This window comes from Botrytis deweyae (assembly GCF_014898535.1).
Source record: "Botrytis deweyae strain B1 chromosome Unknown BDEW_001, whole genome shotgun sequence".
Lineage (NCBI taxonomy): Eukaryota > Fungi > Ascomycota > Leotiomycetes > Helotiales > Sclerotiniaceae > Botrytis > Botrytis deweyae.
Window position 1 is genome coordinate 102,540 of NW_024066208.1, and position 23,107 is coordinate 125,646.

General features: G+C 44.2%; 6 protein-coding genes across 6 annotated transcripts; 2 read left to right on the top strand and 4 right to left on the bottom strand.

The window, feature by feature from the left end:
* Window positions 1-297: 297 nt before the first annotated feature.
* On the bottom strand, window positions 298-700 carry EAE98_000032 (uncharacterized protein; the record flags this gene model as incomplete). Its single annotated transcript, XM_038947650.1, has 2 exons — window positions 298-458; window positions 652-700. 2 exons carry the CDS (start codon window positions 698-700, stop codon window positions 298-300), a joined length of 210 nt encoding a protein of 69 aa, XP_038815327.1.
* A 2,275-nt stretch (window positions 701-2,975) lies between these two features.
* On the top strand, window positions 2,976-4,238 carry EAE98_000033 (uncharacterized protein; the record flags this gene model as incomplete). The annotated part of the gene is made up of 1 exon (XM_038947651.1): window positions 2,976-4,238. One exon carries the CDS (start codon window positions 2,976-2,978, stop codon window positions 4,236-4,238), a length of 1,263 nt encoding a protein of 420 aa, XP_038815328.1.
* Window positions 4,239-4,260: 22 nt separating this feature from the next.
* On the bottom strand, window positions 4,261-6,416 carry EAE98_000034 (uncharacterized protein). Its single transcript, XM_038947652.1, has 3 exons — window positions 6,100-6,416; window positions 5,848-6,047; window positions 4,261-5,796 (listed from the first exon to the last, which is right to left on the bottom strand). Exons 1-3 carry the CDS (start codon window positions 6,341-6,343, stop codon window positions 4,315-4,317), a joined length of 1,926 nt encoding a protein of 641 aa, XP_038815329.1. The 5' UTR covers window positions 6,344-6,416; the 3' UTR covers window positions 4,261-4,314.
* A 352-nt stretch (window positions 6,417-6,768) lies between these two features.
* On the top strand, window positions 6,769-11,263 carry EAE98_000035 (uncharacterized protein; the record flags this gene model as incomplete). The annotated part of the gene is made up of 2 exons (XM_038947653.1): window positions 6,769-10,748; window positions 10,804-11,263. 2 exons carry the CDS (start codon window positions 6,769-6,771, stop codon window positions 11,261-11,263), a joined length of 4,440 nt encoding a protein of 1,479 aa, XP_038815330.1.
* A 681-nt stretch (window positions 11,264-11,944) lies between these two features.
* On the bottom strand, window positions 11,945-13,811 carry EAE98_000036 (uncharacterized protein; the record flags this gene model as incomplete). Its single annotated transcript, XM_038947654.1, has 7 exons — window positions 11,945-11,970; window positions 12,024-12,193; window positions 12,527-12,965; window positions 13,016-13,402; window positions 13,456-13,522; window positions 13,581-13,674; window positions 13,735-13,811. 7 exons carry the CDS (start codon window positions 13,809-13,811, stop codon window positions 11,945-11,947), a joined length of 1,260 nt encoding a protein of 419 aa, XP_038815331.1.
* A 6,525-nt stretch (window positions 13,812-20,336) lies between these two features.
* Window positions 20,337-22,620, bottom strand: EAE98_000037 (uncharacterized protein; the record flags this gene model as incomplete). Its single annotated transcript, XM_038947655.1, has 2 exons — window positions 20,337-22,042; window positions 22,596-22,620. The coding sequence occupies 2 exons, from the start codon at window positions 22,618-22,620 to the stop codon at window positions 20,337-20,339; spliced, it is 1,731 nt and encodes a 576-aa protein (XP_038815332.1).
* Window positions 22,621-23,107: the final 487 nt, after the last annotated feature.

Genomic DNA, 23,107 nt, shown 5'->3' on the forward strand with positions numbered 1-23,107 from the left:
GAAAACTAATATCCATGATCTTGATCAAAAGTTGCTCTGTATTCTTCCGAATCATCGACATACTTCAAGCGTCACTCCATACTGCATGTGCATAATGCATATTACAAGTCGATGTAAAGTACATAGTGATCACAATATTGCATTATCTAATATGTCACCAAGGCCCAGCTGAACTGAGTTCTCTCTCCCGCATAAAATACAACGGCACCTTATCTACAACTAGAATTCTTTGTGTGATGATATGCAGATAGCTCGAGACCAACTGTACCTTTCCATCTTTAATGAGACAAACAATGCCTACACGTGTGAAATATTTTGCAAGTTTTCCCAAAACTTCAGAAGTGTTTGTACTAAACACGCGTACATGGTGTATGCAACCTCGCTACTGGGCGCTCCATCGGGGTTACATGGTTTCGCACTCGGGCCAGTACTGAAATGGGAGCGGCTAACCTGATCGGCTGAAATTAAACGAGGGTGGAACTGATTGATCCGAGGAATTTTTTTGGGATGAGAACGGTGAATTGAGTTAGTTATTAGTATTTGGGATTGAGATTTGGGGTGTGGTATTAGATTAGTGACCTGAGAAAGTTGAGATGGTTATATTGATGGGAATAGGAATAGAATGAATACTCGAACATCAGACGAAAATACCTGGGGCTCCTCCAACGAGGTGGTGGCTTTCTTTCTTCTCAGCATGCATCATGCTCCGTTCGAAAGTACGTACCTGGGTATGTCACCAGATTCATATGGTTACAGTTCTCTCGTAAATCAACGTGCATATTCTTTCCCAGTGCCACACGTGTTTAATATATTCTTCCTTCTCGTCGGAACGGATGGTTAGAGGTGGAGTGTTAGGACGATATGTCCTAAGTCCATATTTCAACACGGAAAGATCTGTTTCTAGTGTTGGAACCCATATCCACTTCAGCTCCATCGAATGATTTCATGCTCATGAGATTTTTTCTCCTTCTCCAATTTCCTTCGCCGATCCCCCATTTCGTTCCTGTGCTGCAGCATGTGTTGAGTGCAGCTCTCAGAATTGTCGGGATTTCAGATTTATGCGTTCAATGCATGAGTCCGTATTGGAAACGTCTTAACACTTTTGCAGCATCACTCAGTGGTATGTATGTAGTGTATAGGTGTAGTAGGTATGAGTATGTGCATCAGTAGTAGATGTAACTCGCAATCGCACTCGTAACCGATACAAAGTCGATATCAAGAACTGATGAACAGGTAAAAGATATGTATGGATGGGATGGCTGACCAAATAATCCCATACAACCTACACCTTCCCGATGTAAAAGCTCGCTTATTCCCAACCAATCGTAGAATTTAAATCGTACTTCCCCCCCTTGTCTATAACACAACCCAAGGGAAAGGGATGGATTACCATGGATAGTGTGGATAGTGTGGATGTACCTTTTGATGTTACCTCAGGCTTAACATACCCCCACCAATCTAATCAATTCAAATTCCACTTCCAGCCACTACACTTACAACCACAAATACCAATCAATATCAATCACTCAAGAAAAATACGACATCTAATCCGTTCTTGTGTGTAGTTTGATATGTGTATTCCTTCGTTCATGCCCGAACTGCATTTACCATCTTTACTTCCGCATCTACATCTACATCTACATCTACAGCCTTCGGTATCTTCTTGCATCAATGCCAATGTCTCGGGGACCAAAGTTCTCAACATCAACATAATCTCGACTCTCGACAATCCCGTAATTGGATCGATGATAATACATAGACCGGGATATTGAAGATCCTGTTACCCATTATGATCTAGTTCTCTAACTTTTACCTACATCGAACGCCCCGTACCTGAAGTCTCCACATCTTGCCAACCAAGCTTCCAAATTCCAACACTAGACACGATTGTTATTCCATGGCGGGAGCTATCTAAGAAAAGACCTCCTATACACGCCTCAAGCGCACTCCACTAATTTTCTAGATTCCATTTCATCTTGTCACCATACATGAATGATTCTCAAAAATTGCCTTTCTAGTACAAGTTCCATGTCCCGGAGAAGTTCTCCCCCAATATTCCAGAATCCAGAATCGTTCAAAACAACGCCTTAATCTCACCTCCAAGCGGTTGTCTAAACCTTTTTCGTCCAAATCTCCGTTTCTCGTTAGAAAAGTGATATCCATCTTTCGCTTCGAGAATTACTTTATATCTACTTCTTCGTCGATAGACCTACAGAGTACTAGCTATACAACGACAAAACAGATACCCGATACAGCTCAAGTCTATCAATCATCCACAGTTATCCACAACCAATCCTGTCGCCGATAAGATTCCAAGAACTTCGTGTTTTATTCCACTTACCCATTTCAAAGAACTATCAATTATTAGGAAATTACCCAATTCACGTTCTCTTATCCGCAGAACACTTCAGGGTTCTCAAGGAGGTGGCTGCCTTGCATCTCTTCGCAGGCACCAATATTTTGTTGAGTACCACCTCAAGGCAACCAATACCCAAACACCAAAGAGCACGAGCATTACTTTTACAACTGTACATCAATACTTCGATGCAGAACAATATTTCTACCTAATCACACAGTTTGGGTGTTGTGCGTCCCTTCCACCGCCGATCTTCCAAAGATCTAATTTCCAGTATTGTGGAGCTCAAAGGAGCCAGTTGCCACGGACTCCATCACTGCAATTGGACCAATCGAAACACACTATAAGCGAATTGACGAGATCAGAGTGCCGCCAAATATTCCTGGCCAACCTTATACATATCATATTAAGGTAAAAGCCCGGCAAGGCTATTATCCGAGTCAGTAAGCAACCGAGAACAGCTACTGCCAGATTACAGCAACACGGCATACACATCATATCCCTATCAATTTGCTCACCCTCATCCTCAGGCTGATCGAACCCACTGACTCCACTTTATCCCAAAACCATACATATCCACATCTCACCCTCATATCTGAATACAACCTCACTGCTCATAATGGCTTCGTACAAGACTGCCGTCCCTGGCAAGTCCTTCAAGACGTCGCTTATGTACTCGGTCCCAGTACGACGTCTTAAGGAGATACTTAGCCATGTGGTACCGGATATGAAACTAGGAAGTGTCGAAGAATTACCCTCTACCCAACTACCCAGACTATACACTCTCAACATGTCGAATGACAACAAGCTTCTCCTATCCTTTGCGCCCAGTTTAGCAGTTCGTCTCTTGAGACACGAGACCACGCTTCAGTACTCTGAAGCAACTCTCGTACATTTCCTCGATACATCATGTCAAAAAGCCAATGGCATGGAAGACGTAGAACATGATTTAGCATCCATCAAACTAGAAGACGTGATACCGAAAATGCTCAAGCATTCATCCAATAACCGAGAGATGGCATTACCATACACAATATTCGAACCGACGGCCGGTAAAACACTTTCTGCACTCTCAGTATACCTCAGTCTACCCGACCGGCGCCTCATCGACAAACAAGTCGGATCTCTAACTCGAAGCTTAGCTTCCCTCACATCACCCAACGGCACATTTGGTACAGCAGCTCGAGTCCTCCCGGATCCCTTCAAACAATCGCCCCCTTCAGCCCCGTTAGGCTCAGGCTCCCCAACATGGTCAGAAGCTTTCAATACCTTACTTGAATCAATTCTACGCGATGGAGAAGATATGGCCGTCTTACTTCCATACGATGTAGTGCGATCACACTACCAACGTCTATCTTGGCGCATGGACGCCGTCAAACTTCCTAGATTGGTACTACTGGATCTGGGCGAACGGAACGTAATGATCGAGAATGGAATCAAAGAAGGCAGTTCGCACATCCCGACTGAAAGTCTCAAATTGACAGGGCTACGAAACTGGAGTCAGGGTGTCTTCGGAGATCCATTACTCTCAAATGTTTTCGAAAATCCTAGTGAAGGATTCATGGAAGGCTGGAAGGCAGGTGACGAAGATGATCTCATCGAGGACACAGGAAATGCAGAAGTACGATTGTTGCTCTACCGCTGCTACAGAGCTGTACTGGGAATAGTGACAGAATACTACCGACCCCAAAACGACAGCAGTAGACGCGAGTTAGAAAACCGGAGAAATTTAACCGCTGCTTTATCAGAACTGGAAAAAGTGGATGTTGCAGTCAATGATATGCTCAAGAGAGCGCGAAGCCTGAGTTCGTCTGTAGCCCCGGAGGCGGAGAGTTCCAAGAGGCAAAAAATTGGCATCGAGGATTTGGTGGATGAAAATTGAGGCATACCAGCGAATTTTTGATGTAGTTAGTGATACCCAAGCAATAGTCAAATATCTTATAATTTTTGTTCGATCTTTATTCAGGTCTCTTTCCACGACTTCTCCCTTCGTCATCTTCGTCGCGAGGTAGTTTCATACCCATCATACCTAGTAGATTGCCCCCGGGCCCAGCCATGCCTCCTTGACTCTTGAAACTCTCTAATAGATTTTTCGCCAGATTAAAATCGATATCCAATTCCTCATCGCTTTCTTCCTCTTCCTCGTCCTCATCCACTTTTGCTCCTTGCTTCCCCTTTCCAGTGCCCACCCCCTTTCCGGCGAGGGTAGCAATCTTGCTCGGGGTTGGATCTAAATTGAGCGCTCCAGCTTCGTTCAACTCTGCTTCCATCCTCTTCATCACTTTTTGTATCTCCTCCATTTCATCGCCCTCTTCATCCTCATCATCACTATCGATTTCTTCAACCCTGCGGGAATTTCCTGGCCTAGATCGAGATGCAGGCTGATCTATGTCATCCGTTGGCATACCCATCATCTCTCTCATCATCTTTGCAAATTCCACTTCATCAAAGCTAACATCTTTATCCTCCTCGCTGTCTTCATCATCATCATCGTCGTCTTCGTCGTCTTCGTCGTCATCGACATCCATCTCATCCATTTCAGCACCGTCAGGACCGGCATCATCGTCGTTTAGGAAAGCTTCGAATCGTTCCACCATTTTCTTTAAATCAGCTTCAGTCTTTGCATCGCCAAATCCTGACGGGGGTTCCGGTCCAAAAGCTCCAGGTATCCCAGCCGACTTCTTGTCCTTGTTCTTTCCATCTAGCTCTCTCTCGAAGTCCTCGAAATTGATGTCGAGCCATTTCTCATCGTCTTCTCTCATATTGTCCTTCCACGTCAGAATCTCGCCATCGTTAGGAAGATTGGAAGCATCTTCCTCGAGATCTTCTAGAAGTATATTAATCTCTCTAACGGATCGATGATCGGCATTTTTCGGATCTGTGACTAGCATTTCTAATCCTGAGGTGATCTTCATTCCCATTTCCAGTCGTGTAAAGTCATCCAATCCTGCGCCGTTCTTTGGCGGTGTTAAAACATCCTTCCATGCAATAGGGGCAGAAAATTGTTGCGATTTCAGCTGTGCATAGAGAACTTTTGTAAATCGGGTTGAGACGGTGACTAAATCCTTTGGAGGAAATGCAAGTTTAGATGAGAGGGACTGAAGAGGTTTGAGTGCAATTGGATCGCGAAGATAAAACGCTTCGACTGCCGGGGCTATAGCGGTTGGGCGAAGATGTAGTATGTAAGCAACTTTCCGCGGTACTGTGATGCGAGCATGATGAAGGGATGCTGTGATTTGGGCCGGATAATCTCGCAAACGATAGAATGCCTCTTCTTCGATCATGGGTGAGTGTATGAGTATTTCTGGAGTTGAGGATATGGTTTTGTGGGCTTCTTCTAAGGTAAGTGATCGAGATATTGGGGCAGTTGGGGTTTTGGTTGAGGAATCAGTGATTGCACGCAATGGTATAATGTGAAGAGCATTATTATGAATCCATACCTGCTAGGTGTCAGAACTTGCTCCCTACTTTATGTGAACGAGAATACCCACCCTGTTATCTGCGATTTCAGGATTCAACCATCTTGGTAGAGCATTTGCAGCTTCAATCAGTAGAAACTCGCCATCGGAGTCCACAACTTTGATCCATAATGTGGGAAATCGACTGCTCAATTCTTTAAGTATATACACAATAAGCCATTCGTCTTCGACCGAATCTCCATAATTTGTAATCCCGTTAAGATACATTGAGCCTGTCACATCGTTAATCATTTGACGCATGCCAATATGTTGTGGATATCGTACCCTTCTCATTCTTCGTTTCCAGCTTAAAGCCATCCCGTTGCCATATATAGTCTTTAGTAAGATCCTTCAGAAGGTTCAAAGACTCTTTCCGCACATCCTCTAACTTGCTGAGTAAATCCTTTTGTGATTTTAACTTGGAGTCAATGATGTAAAGTGAGTATTCCACACAATCATCGGGAAGTCTTTTAGGGAATCCCTTGAAATCTCCATCGAACCCCTTAAAATCATCATCGAGCCCATCCATATTAGCAATATTCGTAATTACAGAAGCTTCGATATTTCAGAAAGCCGACGGTGTTGACCAGAGACTTTCGAAGTTTGATGAGGCTGAACATTCGGTATGATCGTTTAATATCATTGGCACAAAAAAAGAGCCGTGCGAGGTGGTGTTTGTTTTGGCAACCCGACGCTAACCTCTAATGGAAAGAACGTAAACAATCGAGACCATCGCGTATCTATTGATATCATTTCAGAAAACTTCAATTCTTCCCACGCGTCCCCAAAAACCACAATTTCAGCTTATTCTTTTACAAATGCACTTTGAGTAAAGACATTGCCTTTGGTTTGGGGTCAATCGCTATGGTCGCTATTCTTACATGTTTTTCACAGTAAATTATAAAGGGTTTTCTTACATTAATTTGAGCTTCAAAGCTCACAACAATTTTCATAATGGTGCAAGCCGGAATAGCAGGGCTTGATACACCACGAACGGCTCTTGGGGATGCTACTTATCTAGGTAGTCATGCCCTCGATTTTGATATTTCACAAGAGCAGTCTTTCCAATCGCCGTCAAAAGACAACAACCTAGTTTCGCAGATGCAAAATGGCCGCCGTGGTGTCAACATTCGCACTCCCAGAAGTCGCACTACCCTTGGGGACAGGCGAAATTTGCCAGCGGGGCTTGGGGGAGGAGAGTTCACACCTCTACTGAAGAATGCGACGATGAATAGCACTCGTCGAAATAACAAAGAGAACGTTCAGGCAACACCAGCATTTCTTCGGGCAGGTGGATTGGACAAAATCCAGGAAGGTTTCAGCCCATTGCCCGCTGGATCAGCATACGGGGACGATTCAACAAGAACGGGTTCCTTTATGGCTGGTACTCCCATGCCGCATATCGACAGTAGTACAGCCTCGACACCCGCAGCTTTACTGCCCCGGCGAAACGAGGGGCCTGGGGTTCTACAAGATGGAAACCAATTGTCACTACGCGAGCAAGAAAACGTCATTGACAGAATTGAGAAGGAAAACTTCGGACTAAAACTTAAGATCCATTTCCTGGAAGAGGCCTTGAGAAAGGCAGGGCCGGGATTCAGTGAAGCTGCACTAAAAGAAAACACTGAGCTTAAAGTTGACAAAGTTACCATGCAAAGGGAGTTACAAAAATTCCGAAAGACATTGACTGCAGCCGAAAAGGATGTCGAGCAATATCGACAACAGATTCTGGATATGCAGGAGAAGTTTAAGAGGAGGCATGTGAGTGCCGGGCAACAGGAAGAGCTAGATAATTTGCGGCAAGTTTTGGAGGAGAAGGAAGATGAACTAAACCGAGTGCGAAGCCAGGAAGACAAGTACGCCGATATGGAGAACAAAATCGACGATTTGGAAGCAGACCTACGCGAAAAGGATCAGCTCATTAATGACAGGGAAGACGATATTGACAATTTGAAGGATGATGTTCAGAAACATGTTGGAACTATCTCTAACTTGGAAACAGCCCTGAAGAAATCGCAACGCCGAGCGATAGAGTTGGAAGAGAAAGCAACGGGACAATCCAATGAAGAGCTCAAAGAGGCCGAGTCATTGATTAAGGAATTAGAGCGTGATGTAGAACGCCTGAGAATCGAAGCCGAAGAAGCTAAAGAGGATCACCAAGAAGCCATTCGAGATAAAAAACGTGCCGAAGCCAATCTAGAAGAACTTCAGGATGAGCTAGCCAACAAGTCCATCACAACTAAAGGCTTGAGTCGCCAAATTGAGGAGAAGGCCAACCGTTTACAAGACGAACTGGAAGATCTTCGAGAACGACACCAAAACTTGGAGCAGCAGCATGCTGAAAAAACACGTGAAGTCAAAAAATGGCAAGAGAAACTGGAGGACTTGAAACGTGACAGTGAAGCGAAGGAGCAGAGTCTTCATGATAAAATTGACTTGATTGAAAATGACTTGGATCAGACTATTCGTGAGCGAAAAGCTCTTGCTACTCGGCTCGAAAGTCTGCAAGGATTACAGAGAGATTTCCAACAGAGGAATGATGAGAAGAATCTCCTCCAGGGCCGACATGACGCTCTGACAGCTGAATCTGCTAGTCTACAAGCAGATTTGGCTCAGGCTAAAGCTTCAATCGAGGATCTGGAAGATAAATTGTCACATGAGAAGAGTTTGGCACTTGGTAACGAACGTGACGTACGGGATCAATACACAGAAGAGATAGGACGCCTTGGTCATGAAGTTGAGGACCTCAAAGCAGAAATCCGGGAGAAAGAACGCCTATACGATGAAGACGTTGATAACTGGGAGACCGAAAAACGCAATCTTGAAACCCAACGAGCCCGTGCCGAAGAACACGCGGCAAGCCTCCAGAAAACCATCGATCGACTTCAACAGACCGAAGGTTCTTTATCTGGGAGAGAGTCGAAACTTCGAGAGGCTATGCGCAGCGAGAAAGAGAGGCACGAGAGTCAAGAAGCTCTTCTTACACGCCAGATAAATGAGTTGAACGAAGATGTTCAAGCTCGTCGCAAAGCATTGGAAGAGTCAAGATCCGAACTGGCTAGTGTTCGAGAAGAGCTTAGACTCAGCCAGCGTGATCAAAGATCCTTGGCTGAAAAGATTGAGGGTCTGGAGGATGAAGTTGAGATTCTGCAGACCAGTCTTGACGAGGAAACCGATCAAGCCAATCAAGATATTAGTGCTGCCAGACACGAATCTGACAGTCTTCGAAGACAGTTACAGACTCTTAAGCAAGATCTTGCGAAAGCAGAAGCCGCAGCCACCAGTGCAAGAGCAGAACTGGAGGTATTCCATAGCGACTTCCAAGCTGATCAAGGATCGAAAGAGAGTTTGAACAAGCTGTTACAGAATCACGAGGCCCAGCTGTCAAAGGTGCGATTGGAGAAACAGAACTTGCAAGACCAAATTGGCAAAGTCAACCTCGAACTTCACTCCCTCCGATCATCGAATGCTGAACTCAAGGCTGAGAAAGATGAGATCTCGAGTCAACTGAGGGCTTTGAAGCAACAAGAAGACGAAACATTCCGTCTCGAAGAGGAGAGAGTTGAGCTTCGAACAGCCAAGATGAAGCTTGATAACGAAGTTCGCCGACTTCGTGAGGACCACAAGATTGCCGTGGCAGAGCAAAAGGCTATCGAAAAGGAGCTGAATGAAGAAATTGAGAGAGCCAGTACCGAAGAAGCTCGCCTCAACGCTGAGATTCAGGACCTACATCGTATACTCCGCGGCTCATCCGAAAAGCGGGAGTTAGCTACAGCCAGAAAGACTATCAGCAAGCTAGAAGAGCGAATCCTGGAATTGGCAAGTCAGCCAGCATCGGGTGATCAGCATAACGAGAATTCTCACGAATTATCTGAAATTAAACAAGATCTCACAGCATTGCGTCAAAAAGAGAATGAATACATTCAACGTGAAACCGCCCATAAGGATAAGGTTAAGGGTCTCAAACGACAAATTGCTGAGCTCGAGCGTAAAGTTCACGAGACTGATTTGGCACGTTTTAACGTCGCCTCTTCGCCAGCTTCGGTTGGTGGCTCTACTCATAAGGAAATCGGTCTACTTCGTCATCAGCTTTCAGAGGCACATCAGTCTCTCAAAGATCTTCGTTCCCGAATGAAGGAGTCAGACAGAGAAGCAGCACGAAAAATCAACGCCTTGACCATCAACTTCCAACATCAAGAGCAAAGTTGGGAAGCCGAGAAAGACCAATTGGAGCGTCAATTGGATGAGCTACGCCTTACCAAAGATGAGCTCTCAACGAGGAATGCCTCCTTTGAGGCAGCTATCAACAGACTCAGTGACAAAATCGATCGTCTCCAGAAAGCTCTCATGGCTGAACGTGCAAATAGTGGAGAAAACCACACTATTGCTCTTGAACGCAGAGACCTCCACGAAATGCTTCAGGAAGCTCAGATTCAACGCGAATCTTTACAACTACTTATCAAGGAACGTGAAACTGCAATCCAAAGTGTAAGCGCCAAGGAAGTTGAGCTTCGCAGCAGTCTCCGCCGAGTCCGCGATGAACGTAACCGAGAACGTGCCAGGGCCCTTAGCGCCAAAGAGCAATTGGAACTTCTCGAGGAGGAATACGTCAAGTCGAAAGAAGACTACATCAAGGCGAAGAGTGAATGGGAAGCCGAAAAGCGCACTCTTAGCAGCGGTGTTAGATTCCCAAATATGTCGATTTCGTACACCGAAGACGAAATTCAAGCATTAAAGAAGGACCGAGATGAACTAGAGAAGCGATTTTCGAAAGAAATTGAAAAGAGAGATGACAAACACGGAAAGGAGTTGAAGGGTCTGTGCATGCAAATCGAATGGATGAAAGCCCGTTGTGCTCGAGAAGAAAGCAAGCGCGCTGATTTGGCATACGCGAAGAAATATCTGACCGCCAAAATCAGCATGTATGATGCATGGTAAGTTCCCCCTTTTCAAGTCCGCTTAATACTACATTCACTAATATCCCACTAGCAACAAAGCTGATCTCCGCCTCCTCCGCCAAACAAGTTTGATACCCGAACCAGCTCCCGCCCCTAAACCCAAGGCCACGATCCGCACTGTAGCTTTCTTAATCATAGCCGGTCTCCGCATGCGCAAAGGTGCAGAAGCATGGGATCAAAATAAGAAAATCCACCAGAAGATACTCGGAAAATTAGAGGTCATGAGAGCTAATCGAGCAAAGAGAATTTCGTCTCAGGAAAATGCAGCAAGAGAAGAGATTCCAGGTTCGTTATCGGCAAGGAAAGAAAGCTCGGGATCGCGCTCTGTATCTCGTGCTGGATCCAGAGATGTATCGCGGAATGCATCGCCCGTTAAGGCAAATCAAGCACAACCGATCGTCAATCCGGCTTTCAGTGTCGCGAGGAAGAGTAGTCTTAAGAGTGCTGTGAGGGACATCTTGAAGGAGAGGAATGAGGGGGTGAGGGATTGAGTGGAGGGATTGCAGTAATGTTTGGGTACTCTCTTTTATTTTTCATTCCCTATCTTAGGCGTTCTTTCCAAATCATTTCTCTCCTCAAAATTCCTTTGTCGAGTAATGAAATTTGTCAATGTTAGGATAGCGGGAGTATGAATGCAGAAATGATTATATGCAATATGCATTGGAATTGTACTGAATTGGGTATGGGAAGGTCGAGTTAGCAAAATACTTACTGTATCTTTTTGGAGTTGAGGTTGAATCAATTGGGGATCATAGTTATGTTTCATGGTATACCGTGGATTAGGATGGAAATAACTTATAGTAGTTGGTCTATGGCGTGGAGAAATAAATTATTACCATATAAATAATACAGTCTTAGAGAGCATCTCGGGTAAACAATCTTGAGAAAAACGTCTCAGTGGCATAGTATTCATTATCCGTCCATCCCAGTCCTTACTATCATTCATTTTGTCAAGGAAAGAAATATGCCAGAGCCAGCCGTCAAGTCCTCGATCCATCAAATCAAAAAAAAAAAAAAGATCATAAACCCGCAGCCCGTCATTGTTCGTTCCCATCGAGAAAATCGTTCTTCATAGACCTCATAGCTGCATGCCTTCCCAATTCCCGTCCATATGCATGCCTTAAAATGTTGTCCCTTGCATCATAAACCCTTTAATACATTTGTGCGACTTTTTACATGACAAAGAGAAGATTGGTGTCTGCTGTCATTAGCATCACTAGACGGACTATAAAGGCAAGGGGGGGAACATACTCAACGGATGACTACAACTGAGTTGCGGTTTCTGGGTGTACTTAGTAGCGAGTTCGTCTCTAATACTGTTCAAAAGTTGAACGTAACTCTGTTGTGGATTTTTCTTCATGGCGGTAATGAAAGCCCATGACATGGCACCAGTTGCTTGTGCAGCGATGGTAGCATCGGCTCTGTATAGAAATCGTCAGTACCTATTCATGACCAGAAATGTAAGAAGGCATATGGATGGAGGTCAGCTAGGTCACTCGACCCAACGTAACTCGCGGCCCTTGGTCTGTATCTTCGCCAGACTTGGCTACTGGTACAGACCTCGGGCTTTATAAATTAAACGTGACTATTTTTATGTACATGTATGACCAAAATGAGGTTCAGTATCCGGAAGATAGCATAAACTCCGACGCTAATAATGCCACAAGACGCCCTTGCAACACATTGTGACAAGGGGTTCTCCTGTTCTTCAAAATGCTCATCCATAACAATGACACGGTAAAAAATATACTGACGATGTTTGATCATCCTTGCTTCCAGACCACATAATCACATCAGCGGGCGATGTTTTGGTAGCCAGTGTCTTGTTATAAGCATCATCTCCAGTCGTTGCTTTCTTGAAGAATCCCATCAAATTGCTTGCAACACCGCTCATATCACCTTGACTGTAAGAAGAAATAACACCAAGAAGACCTTGGCCCGCTTCTTTCGCAAGATTTGGTTCTTTGAGAACTCCTTGAGTGGAGTAAACATATGGCAAGTCGAGGGCAGTTCCGGAATGACACGAGTCAAAAATTGCTGTCAATCGAACACCAGGTTGCAGAGGCTGGACCATGATTCTATGCATCTCGTCGTCGACAATGTGACCAACTTGTCTGAAATCGACTGGGTAAATAACTTCATCGTAACCATCTTCTTCATCCCCATCCAAATCCTTGGTTTGGCCACCATGTCCTGTAGACGTCAATACAAGTAAGTATATTTGTACATGTTGAATCACTTACCAGAATAATGGAAGAATAACGAATCATTGGGTCGAGCATCCTTTACCAACCAATGCATGGCTCGTAATATATTTTGTTTGGTAGGCTGACTCATTGGATTTTGTTGATCGTCCGTAAGAAGAACCATATCGTCCCGCTGATACCCAAAGTTTTCATGCAAATATGATGACATATTCTTGACGTCGTTGATACATCCACGCAATTGACCACGCTGACCGAAATAATTGATACCTATTAGGAGTGCTTTGCGTTTTCCTGTGCAGTTGGAATATTGAAAGGCATATCCTTGAGGGGCACCTTGTCCGAATGAATGCATTCCCTGTGGTGGTGGTGGTGGAGCATTCTGATTGCCATTTGTATATGCGTTTGAGCTGACCGAGGGCATTCCTGGGTAAAATAATCAGTATTTCCGCTACAACTCCGAGATTATTTTTGCGAACCTGGGCTGCCATATTGTGGCGCGTTAGATGGCACACCATTGTATCCGCCGTATTGCTGAGGAGGGGGCTGTTGGAGAGAGATAATTAGTATTAGGAACGAACTTCTGCGTGTGTGAACCTCTTACTTGAGAATATCCATAAGGTTGTTGTGGAGGCGGAGGTTGGTGATATCCGTAGCCTCCGCCTTGGGGAGGAGGAGCTCCATATGTTGGTTGAGGGCTGACGAAAGTAAGTGAGAATTCTAAGAGAACTGCATAGAGAGGAGGAAATTGATCCTACGGGTAGTAGGGTTGGGGCGGGTACTGCTGGTTTGGTGCTCCATAGCCTCCATTATTGTATCCCGGATACCCAGACATATTGATTATGGACGTCGACGTGATGGAATGTTGCGAGCCACGCAAGATTGTTGATTATTAATTGCTTTTTGTCGGCACAAAGCCGTGACGAGGGGGGTGATAGCTTGCGGAAGCGCGACCAGAATGAACCGGATCGAAGTGATATGATGTCGAGAGACGAGATCGATTGATTGATTGAGTTTTGAAGGTGGATTCGGCAGATATCTTTATAGCCGGTAGAGGAAGATATTCTTAGCTACCAGTAGGTTCCTGGTAATTAATTGAATACGTCGATGTTCCAACGTGGGGCAGAATTGCATGGAGGTTGGGTTTGGTGTGTTTAGGAACAGACGGGAGGGGAGAATCGGTCGGAAGATGCGATGCACAAGGTCGTGATGGGCGGGTACACTAATGTGCAATGGTGATAGTGAGGTTTGCTGATTGATGGATTAAGTGGTGTTGTGCTCTGGAAAAGGCGAGGCGCGCTGGGCAGTGTACGTTCCGTCAGCGAACAGGGGAAAGATCTGAATGAGTACTCGTAGCAATAGCAGGGCTGAAGATTGTCTTCTTTTTTCTCTCCTTCTTTTTCTGCTTCCGATGCGGATGCAGATAGATGCAGATGCAGAGAGAGAGAGGTGTAGAGATGCCAGCAAGATTGAAAGGGGGAGGAGAATGGATTGTAATAATAGATAATAGACAATAGACAATATGTAAGTAGGTAAATATGTGTATGTATGTGGGCAGTAGGAAATCAAACAAATAAACAGACAAAGCCAATCATTAGATATGAATAAATTAAATAAGACTTATTATATCTCTATTGAGAATTCATACTCTACCGAGATTATGATTCGAATCAAATTAACTAAAACGAGTAAAGTAGAAAGGGAGAAAGGTAACATTCACAATTTGACGGTAGGAGTAGGAACCGGAAGGAAGGAGTATGTAGGAGTTGACCGTTTAAATGTCGTATTATGTATCTCTACATGATTTTGATTATATTATCTATACCTAGGTATGATCCTCCAGATGTATGAAATTCTCGAATGTACTACATCTGATATCTCTGGTGTCTCTGATATTCTGACATTCTGATATTCTGATATCCCGATCTCTTGATATAAATATGAAGAGGTACTCCTCTAGGTAGATAGGTAGGTAGGTATATAATATAGTCAATGAGTAAGCAAGTGGCTCACCAATTCATCAATCAATCCATTCGCTACATACCTAGGTACTAGTAGGTACTTACCTACCGCAAACACTCGAACTACAACTCTTGATATATCTAGGTAGGTAGATATACATACCTACATACCTACATACATACTACAATACACCCATTCCAATCATCCATATTGTTCAACTACATTGATATGTATACAACATCTTTTCATTCAAAGTATGATCAAGTAGTGGGAAATCACACCATCAACCTTACATCCACCTCATCATTGAAAGTTGAGGGTCCTAATACATCGCATTGGTGCATTTGCATTTGCAGGTTACAGTACATCTATCCATCATATTTCCCCCATGTCAAGGAAAGATTTGGGAAAAGCCACTCAAATCTATCTTCATGCATGCTTTCATACCTACATATCCATCTCTATGGCTGTCTTGCTGACATGAACAATTGGCTTGGCTTGAGAGGCTTTCACAATCGTTCATTGACACTATTATTACCTAACTTCAGTATCTTCTTCGTTTTGAACCTCGTTAAACCTCGTTAAACCTCGTACGTATTATCCTAGGCATTGATTATTTAGTCAGAACAGCACCATTCTGTATCACCTTATTCTCACATCTCACGTCTCGCGTTCTTCGTCTTCCTCTTCATCTATCTTCATCTTCCACTATGTTGTCTTTCAACGTTGCTTCCATAACTTATTCCCCCTTACCAGATTAAGGCAACTTATCCAGTATTAATTCACATTCTTTTGAGGCGCTGCATATTCTTGAAGGTCACTGCATCTAATCGGAGAGACCGTGTTTCTAAGGGTATACCTTTTCACGGGGCAACGCGCGACCAAGAGTCAGGAAAGCCGACACACGAGATTAAAATCTCGTGCATGTTAAAATTATACCGGGTGACAGTTTGGGTATGTTAATCTGGTGTCACGTACCCAATGGATCCAGAATTCGAACGCATATGGAGATAGCATATCATGTCCTGCTGAAGAGGGTATCAACGCAGCTGCAAGCCATCCATGGCTTAGGTCCCTTGTATGTGCAAAATTAATCAGATCTAAGCTCGATCTTGCATATCGGTCCGGTGTTTTTCGGAAGAAGAATTTCTCTGCAGATAATCCAATATCGGCACAATGACGGATGAGGAAGATGGAAGCCCAGAACTCTCATATCCTTTGAACGAACATGGTGGTTAATGTGGATGATTTCGGACGGAGCGTCCGAAGTACCATTTTCATGGCTGGCGTGGTCGTGCATATATCCATATAATTGGCCAAGATATCTCGTCTAATGTCAGCCACATAGGTTCACTTGACGTGCTGCTTTATTGCTTGCAAATTTTTGCCTTGCGCCGAGGTCTACCGAGGGAGCGAGGTTCAAGAGCAATCCACAGAGTTTCACGAAAAGCAGCGACGTGGTGCTCCCCTCCCCTGAAGGATGTCTAACCTTTTGCAGAACAGCAACAACATCCATCGTACAAGATACCATACACATTGACGGGTACCGGTTCTTTCCCTTCACAAATCAGATCCTCATCTCATACAGTTTGAGAAATTCCTTAACTCAATTGTCCAATTGTCTTACAAGAAACCGGCAAAACTTGCTTGAAAGCTTTGAAGTTCACTGTTATCCCAAGTCACCCACGTCAATCTACAACAGTTTTTTCTATCTTCCCCATAACTTACCAATGTTCAGATTCGTACCCTTTACCTATACTTTCAGAGCAAGAAGTCTGCCTTTGAGACCTCGAGAGCTAGTCATTCCGAGAATTCCTTGTAGCCAGCAGAATTGGCTGGTGTCAAAGTCCAAATCACCGAAAATAATATCTACGTAGAAGCTAGAAACAGTGGATATTAAGCCATGCCTGCATTATCTGCTGTCAGAATCTTGTTTCCCACGTTTCAATGTTGACTCCAGATCTGTTGCCGAGTATGCAAGCCTGCGGCATGTGGCTATGTACAGGCGTTGAACTTACTTTGGTAGCTCTTGTGTTCTTATTCTTCATCTATCACGTCAGCTAGAATCTTGGCGCCAACTCACTTTATCAAACGTTGCTACGTGACATTGATGTGTGGGTTCTTGTGTAATATTGCTCACCAGCCCCAGCCCTACGAGCCGGCTCTTTGATCAAATTGAGGTTGAGGCTCCCGCCAGTCGATTGTGCAGAGTAGGGGTGATGCGCAGGACAAGGTTCTTCTGATTAAGCATGGACCTACCTCTGCTTGATCAATGTACTTCTCGAAATTTAAGACACACATCAATATTAATCATCCCCATTTGTGTCTTGTTTTCCAACAACTTTTATCACAAAATGGGTATTCACATTCCATACTTCCAGACATTATCACATTTAGATTCTGTGGGAAGATGAGATTTCGCCGCCACAATTCTAATCTTGACAGCGGGTCCCCAGAATGTTTGAGCAAGCTCAGGTCGCCGAACACATTACCAGATAACAATTTCCGGTGCCCCTATGCTGCTGTGAAGTTTCACACTGCGGGGTCCCGAGGACGTACTGGGACTTTACAGGTTAACTGATTTGCCACCCTGCACTCGTTGTGACCAATCACAGAGTGCTAATAGAATTATCATATTCTAAGCAAATCTATATGGTACATACTGAATAGGGAGGGAGACATGCAAATATTGATAAATGTATACTGCCAGGTGCCAGCAAGCAAGCATAGGGAGCTGGTGATGACTAGGGTGGTGCATGCTTTACCCCAAGCTTCGATTCTTATCCTATGCTTCCAACGTGGTTCGAATTCCTCGAATAAACTGTTTTGTATCAACTTGTACGTGATAATAAGTTATATCGCAGACAAATTTCACTCGATTGAGAACGTTCCACGGCATCTGAACTTTCACGTACAAGCTTCCAGGGCTAAATCATTGTAACATTGACGCCTGTTACTGACAGCCCGTATCGAGGGCATCGAGCCAAACACTAGCGTGGCACAATTTGTCACCATATCAAATAATAACGTTGCATACATCAACCAATTCGATGCAAGTTGTTCATGGATCATTCAAGACAATACCTCCACCCAAACATCAGAGAAACACTCGGGTACTTGAATGCAGGGGGCACAAAGAAGTACGAGCATGTGCGAGTCCCGTCGTTCTTTCCAGACTGAATGCAGTAGCATCACCGTTGATCATAGTACTTACCCCGAGATCACGACCGGCGGGAGGCTTCCCCTGACCAATAAACCGCAATGTAACTCTGGATATCTCCACTCAGTGGCCACGAATTCTTGCCTATTGGACTGCAACATACTTCTTGTCAAGTATACTAGTTGATTGGACTCCAATTGGGCGTTACCCATCCCCCTTTCTAATGCAGTACGAGTGTTCTAAAAGAACTCACAACATTAACGCGTTAGTAGCAGCTGATAGGGCCGCTTGAAGTACAACAAGGCTCCAGAGCATCGATGTAACAAAGCTCCTCAAGTCACATCCATACGAGTTGCAGGATATTGTTCTCAACAACACGCCACAGAGTGATAACTTCCATAATTCCGGGCAAACTTGATACCCGCAAAAAGTTGCGTACCGGCTTGGTAGGAAGATAAACTAAAACTCAAGAGTGAGTTATGGAGTATAGGCGCTTCGGGTCGTTTGCGGCGTTGTCCACTCTTTTCATAAAGAATCTGCAGCAATAGGACTTAGGTGAATTCCTAAGATGACTTATACTGACTCGTTTATGAATGATGACAGTTGAGTGAATTAAACAAATCTAGCTCTCGTTGAAACGTCTAGTCTAGTCTTCTCGGTACAGTTATTTTCTCAACGCTCAGATACCTGCATGATTCAAAGCCAGGTGCGGATTTTACAAGCAACATATAATACCGGAAAAAAATATTTGCTTTATCACTACCTAGTACTTGGATACTTTTATCTACACTAATTCCAACGAGTTCGAATAATAGTGTATCATGTGCAGCGCTTGAATGGTCATTTCGTCTGATTTCGTCTGACGAGTTCCGAAATATCGAATGCTGGACCTCAAATTCTCAAGTCCTATCGAGAATCTAACAATTACAACACAATGTCAGTAAGCTCTCTTTTTATCATATAAATATTAAGGCTAATGTTCACTTGCTGATTCTTATATCTTCCAGCGACTTAGCTTTCACCCATTCAGGACGCATTGTCACTTCACACAAACAAACACAATATCGAGACAACGCAATTCAATGCATTCAACCGTTGATGAATAAAAGCCATAGCGTTGCAACAGCAAGTTCTTTTGTTTCAACGCACAGGAAGGGATGTTTGCGCTTAAACCCAACAAGATCAAGAATGTCCAATGCGATTGATCTCTCATCCGATACACAATAACAAGTTATACAAAAACGAACACTATCTATCTCTTCAGGCCCAGCACAACAACATCGACATGAATGAACAAAAACGAAGCACCCTCGCGAGATTCCTCTCGCCACATTCGAGGGGTTTTCAGCTCAAAACATTAGAATGTGCTCAGAGTAGTGTTAGCGAACAGCGAACAGTAATTATATTCCAGGCCCAGGATCGCCAGAAAGGTTTTATAGATATAGACTAGAAAACAAATAAACAGATAAATTGAAATCGCATTATCCATACCACCCTCCACCTACCTGCTTTCCATCCGCACAGCACCGGGTCCTCGAGAAATACAAGCAACTGGGCGCGCGTATGAAGTGTCTATCCTATTTTCTCTCGCTAGTTTATATGTGTATTGATGATCTGATCAAGAGGTCTTAATACATTACATGCATGCATGTATGTATGCATGCATATATCCTCCTCCAGCTTCCTGCATTCAAATCTCCGCTCTCGAGAACCATATTGAACATTCAGTTGGTTTTGTATAGAAGTTAAAAATACATTTCGTATCATAGCGTGTTGATGGAGACATATACTTCTACCTACCTACCTACCTACCTACCTACCTACCTGTCTACCTTGTCTAGTTCCAATCGTCAAAACTCCAAGCCGGATCGGATACGTCCTGCTCTCATCCATCTCGTTATTCAGCAAGCATCTGTGATCAATTTGTGACAGAATGTAATCATGCTCATAAATAAGCTAGCTCGCTTTGATTTTCATGCTCGTCTATCTATGGTATGTATGTACCTATGTATGTACTCTTCATCTATTCATCCGTTGGATCACTCGTCCTTGTATCTCTCCAATTTTCAATCGTCCCTCGCTGGCTCGCTTTCGCTATTCATTCCATTTCATTTCATTTCATTCATCCGCATTCAAGCACGCTTCAGAATATGCAAAATAGCTCACTAAACACAAATCCAAATCTATCTACTAAAAGATTCCACGCGCATGGCATCCTCTTCCCAAATCCCCATTCACTTACTTATCCACGTCCATTTTCTCTTCCCTTTCTCCGTCCATCTTCCCCTCTCCGACTTCCTCCCCCCTCATCCCCCAAGCCATTATTCCCCAGATGACACGCATAGCCTCCACCCTATCCTCCTTCTTGAACAAATCATACCACTTCGTCCTCCAAATCACCGTTCTCTCATACTCCCCTTTTCCATCTCTCTCTCCATCTAGAACCTCTAGAATCTCCTTCCCAACCCTTCCCCTCAGAAAACTGACATGATGATTCAAACAGCTAACCAAGAACACCTCATCCCAATCCCCCTGTACACCACCCGGTTTGCCAATCGCCATGTAACGTACCTTTTTATCCCACGTGCTGTTCGGGGGCATCATTTTGCGGTAATTTTCGTACATCTGAGATTGGCCGCCTTGACGCGTTGTGCGGAGTTTCTTCTGCGGGGGACGTCTTTCCGAAGTGATGGATTGAAGATATGGGAGGGAATTTATACCGCCAATTTTGGATTTGATATCGGACATGAGGGATTTCTCTTCCGAAGAGGAAGATGTGATTTTGGATTTGATTTCAGACATGATAGATTTATCTCCTGAAGATGAAGAAGCGGATGAAGAACTAGAAGAGGTTGCTTCGATTTCTTTGCCAATAGGACCACCTTTCCCACCACCCCAGCGAGGAACAGTAGTCCACCATTTCCCCTCACCAAAGGGCTTTTCGATTTTTCCTTCACGATTCCGTTGCTGAGCCGTGAGCAGAATCGTGATTACTTCACGAGCAAGATCTAAATTGGAATCGAGGGGAGTGCTGAAGGATGTTGACGACCGACATGAGAGAGCTGCTAAGGGTCCTTCAAGGATTCCTGCGCGAGAGGAGTTTCGGTCGGTAGGGGAACGGTAGATCATAGTAATGCCCATAGCGGAGAACTGAGATGGAGGGAATGTGGATTGTGACTTTGGTGGATGAATATGGAGACGAGGTTCGACACGTGGAAAAGAGACGTTACAGCCGAAGTCATAGGCGACAAGTTTTATGAAGGAAGTCGCAAGACCTTGACGGAATTCGTGAGGGAGCTGGGAACCAGTGCCAGTCCGAACGTGGGTTTGTTGATGGAGCGGAATTGGAGCTTCACCTTCTTTGGTTTCTCCGATTTGATTCTCGGTACCATTTTCGGCGGCGTCAGAAGGAGGGGTGGTGATTTTTGGAAGAGAAGTGTCAACCCAGTAGCCCGAAAAGACTTCCAAATTCTTGTAGAATTCATACGCATTGCCTAAACGAGCTGCTGGTGTGCCCTTTATTTGGGGAATTCTCCGGACAGTGCGAAAAGCAGCTGTATTGTCAATCGAAAGTTCCCTTCGGCGGTCCAGATAAGCTTTCGCTCCAGGACCTTTATTGCCATTACTTAAAGGCTTTTTACTTGCTGTAGTTGCATCTTCTAAATCTTCCTCGGAGATGTTTGTCCATTCTTCATCTGGGGGAAGAAAGGTAGGATCGGGTAAGAACTCCTCAGGGGATACATTTGGGACGACGTGAATACCTAGTCTTTCGAAATGGGACAATTTAATATCCGTTGGCCGATGAATAGACTGAAGAAACGTGACTAGGGGTACATCGTCCGGAGAAACATGCTCAGGCGATTGGGGTGTACTTGAAGGGAACGTGAGTGGAGTTGGTGGTGGGATAGTCCGAGGCTTACCATCAGCGGTGGTAGGTTGCGGTGCTGTAAAAGAGTCAGAATATTGAGCTTTTCTGAACATGGATCCTTTTGCGTCCTATTTCATGGGAAATTTGGATGATGGTATGGACGTTGTGAAATGCCTAGACGGCTAAATAGGATGGGTGTAGGATAAAATGAAAAGATGAAACGAAAAGAAAACGGACGAAAACAGCTTGTATGGGTTTGCAACGGTTTCATGAGATGATCAATAATGTGAATGCTCATTATTGACGTAGTAGTGATTCGTGAAACTCTGAAGACTTTCAGACACGCAGTGATTACCAAACCCCCGGAGGAGAGGTATCAAACGGGATGACCGTAGCTTCGGTCGGGGGTATAATGAAGATCTCATTATGATCATGCATGGGAGGGCCACATGATTAAGGCTGCAGATTATAGATTTGGAATTGAGACTCCCATCCAGATCTCATAGAGATTTTGGTGTAATCTTGAGCTCAGTATGGAAAGCTCAAGGAGGTTGGCAGGCACGAGGAAAGGCGCGTTTCAGAATTATAAAAAGTGTAGTCGAGTAGTAGGAACATATTTCAATGCTTACCAAAACTTGCAAAATTACCGAACATGATGATGATGACGGTGATGATGATGACAGCGACGGTCTTCCTTTCCCCCGGATCGTTTCTTTTGATATTCTGAGGGGTTAACCTTATTGCCTGGAGCTTTGATTCTCACCCACCCTTTAAGAATTTAAGAACAATTAATTAATCAGTCAATGCAAACCCCTCGTAGAATCCGAGTGTGGAAGAATTGGTATATCCCAAAGATGTGTTATTAATATATTCGATACCAAATCGTTGATTGATGTATTTGGCGTGAAGATGACTGACAATTGAGGGAGATACTTCTGGTGCGAAGTCTCTTTCGCTGCGATGTTGCTTGATTGATTGTTATGGAGAAAGTTACCCTCGCTCCTCGGTCGATGCTGGGGCAAAGTCGCGTGAATTATGCATATGCCATATGTTGTCGTTTCTCAATTTGCTTCTCTTCCAATCAATTGCTTGATTATAGTGGATGATGCACTCGAGGACTTGTAATTGTAAACCAATAATA

Excerpts from the sequence above, each read along its gene's own strand:
- EAE98_000034 (XM_038947652.1), bottom strand. The coding sequence starts at position 6,343 with ATGGATGGGCTCGATGATGATTTTAAGGGGTTCGATGGAGATTTCAAG. Across the intron at positions 6,048-6,099 it reads GGAAACGAAGAATGAGAAGG|GCTCAATGTATCTTAACGGG; the intron begins GTACGATATCCA and ends ACGATGTGACAG. Across the intron at positions 5,797-5,847 it reads CTGAAATCGCAGATAACAGG|GTATGGATTCATAATAATGC; the intron begins GTGGGTATTCTC and ends GACACCTAGCAG.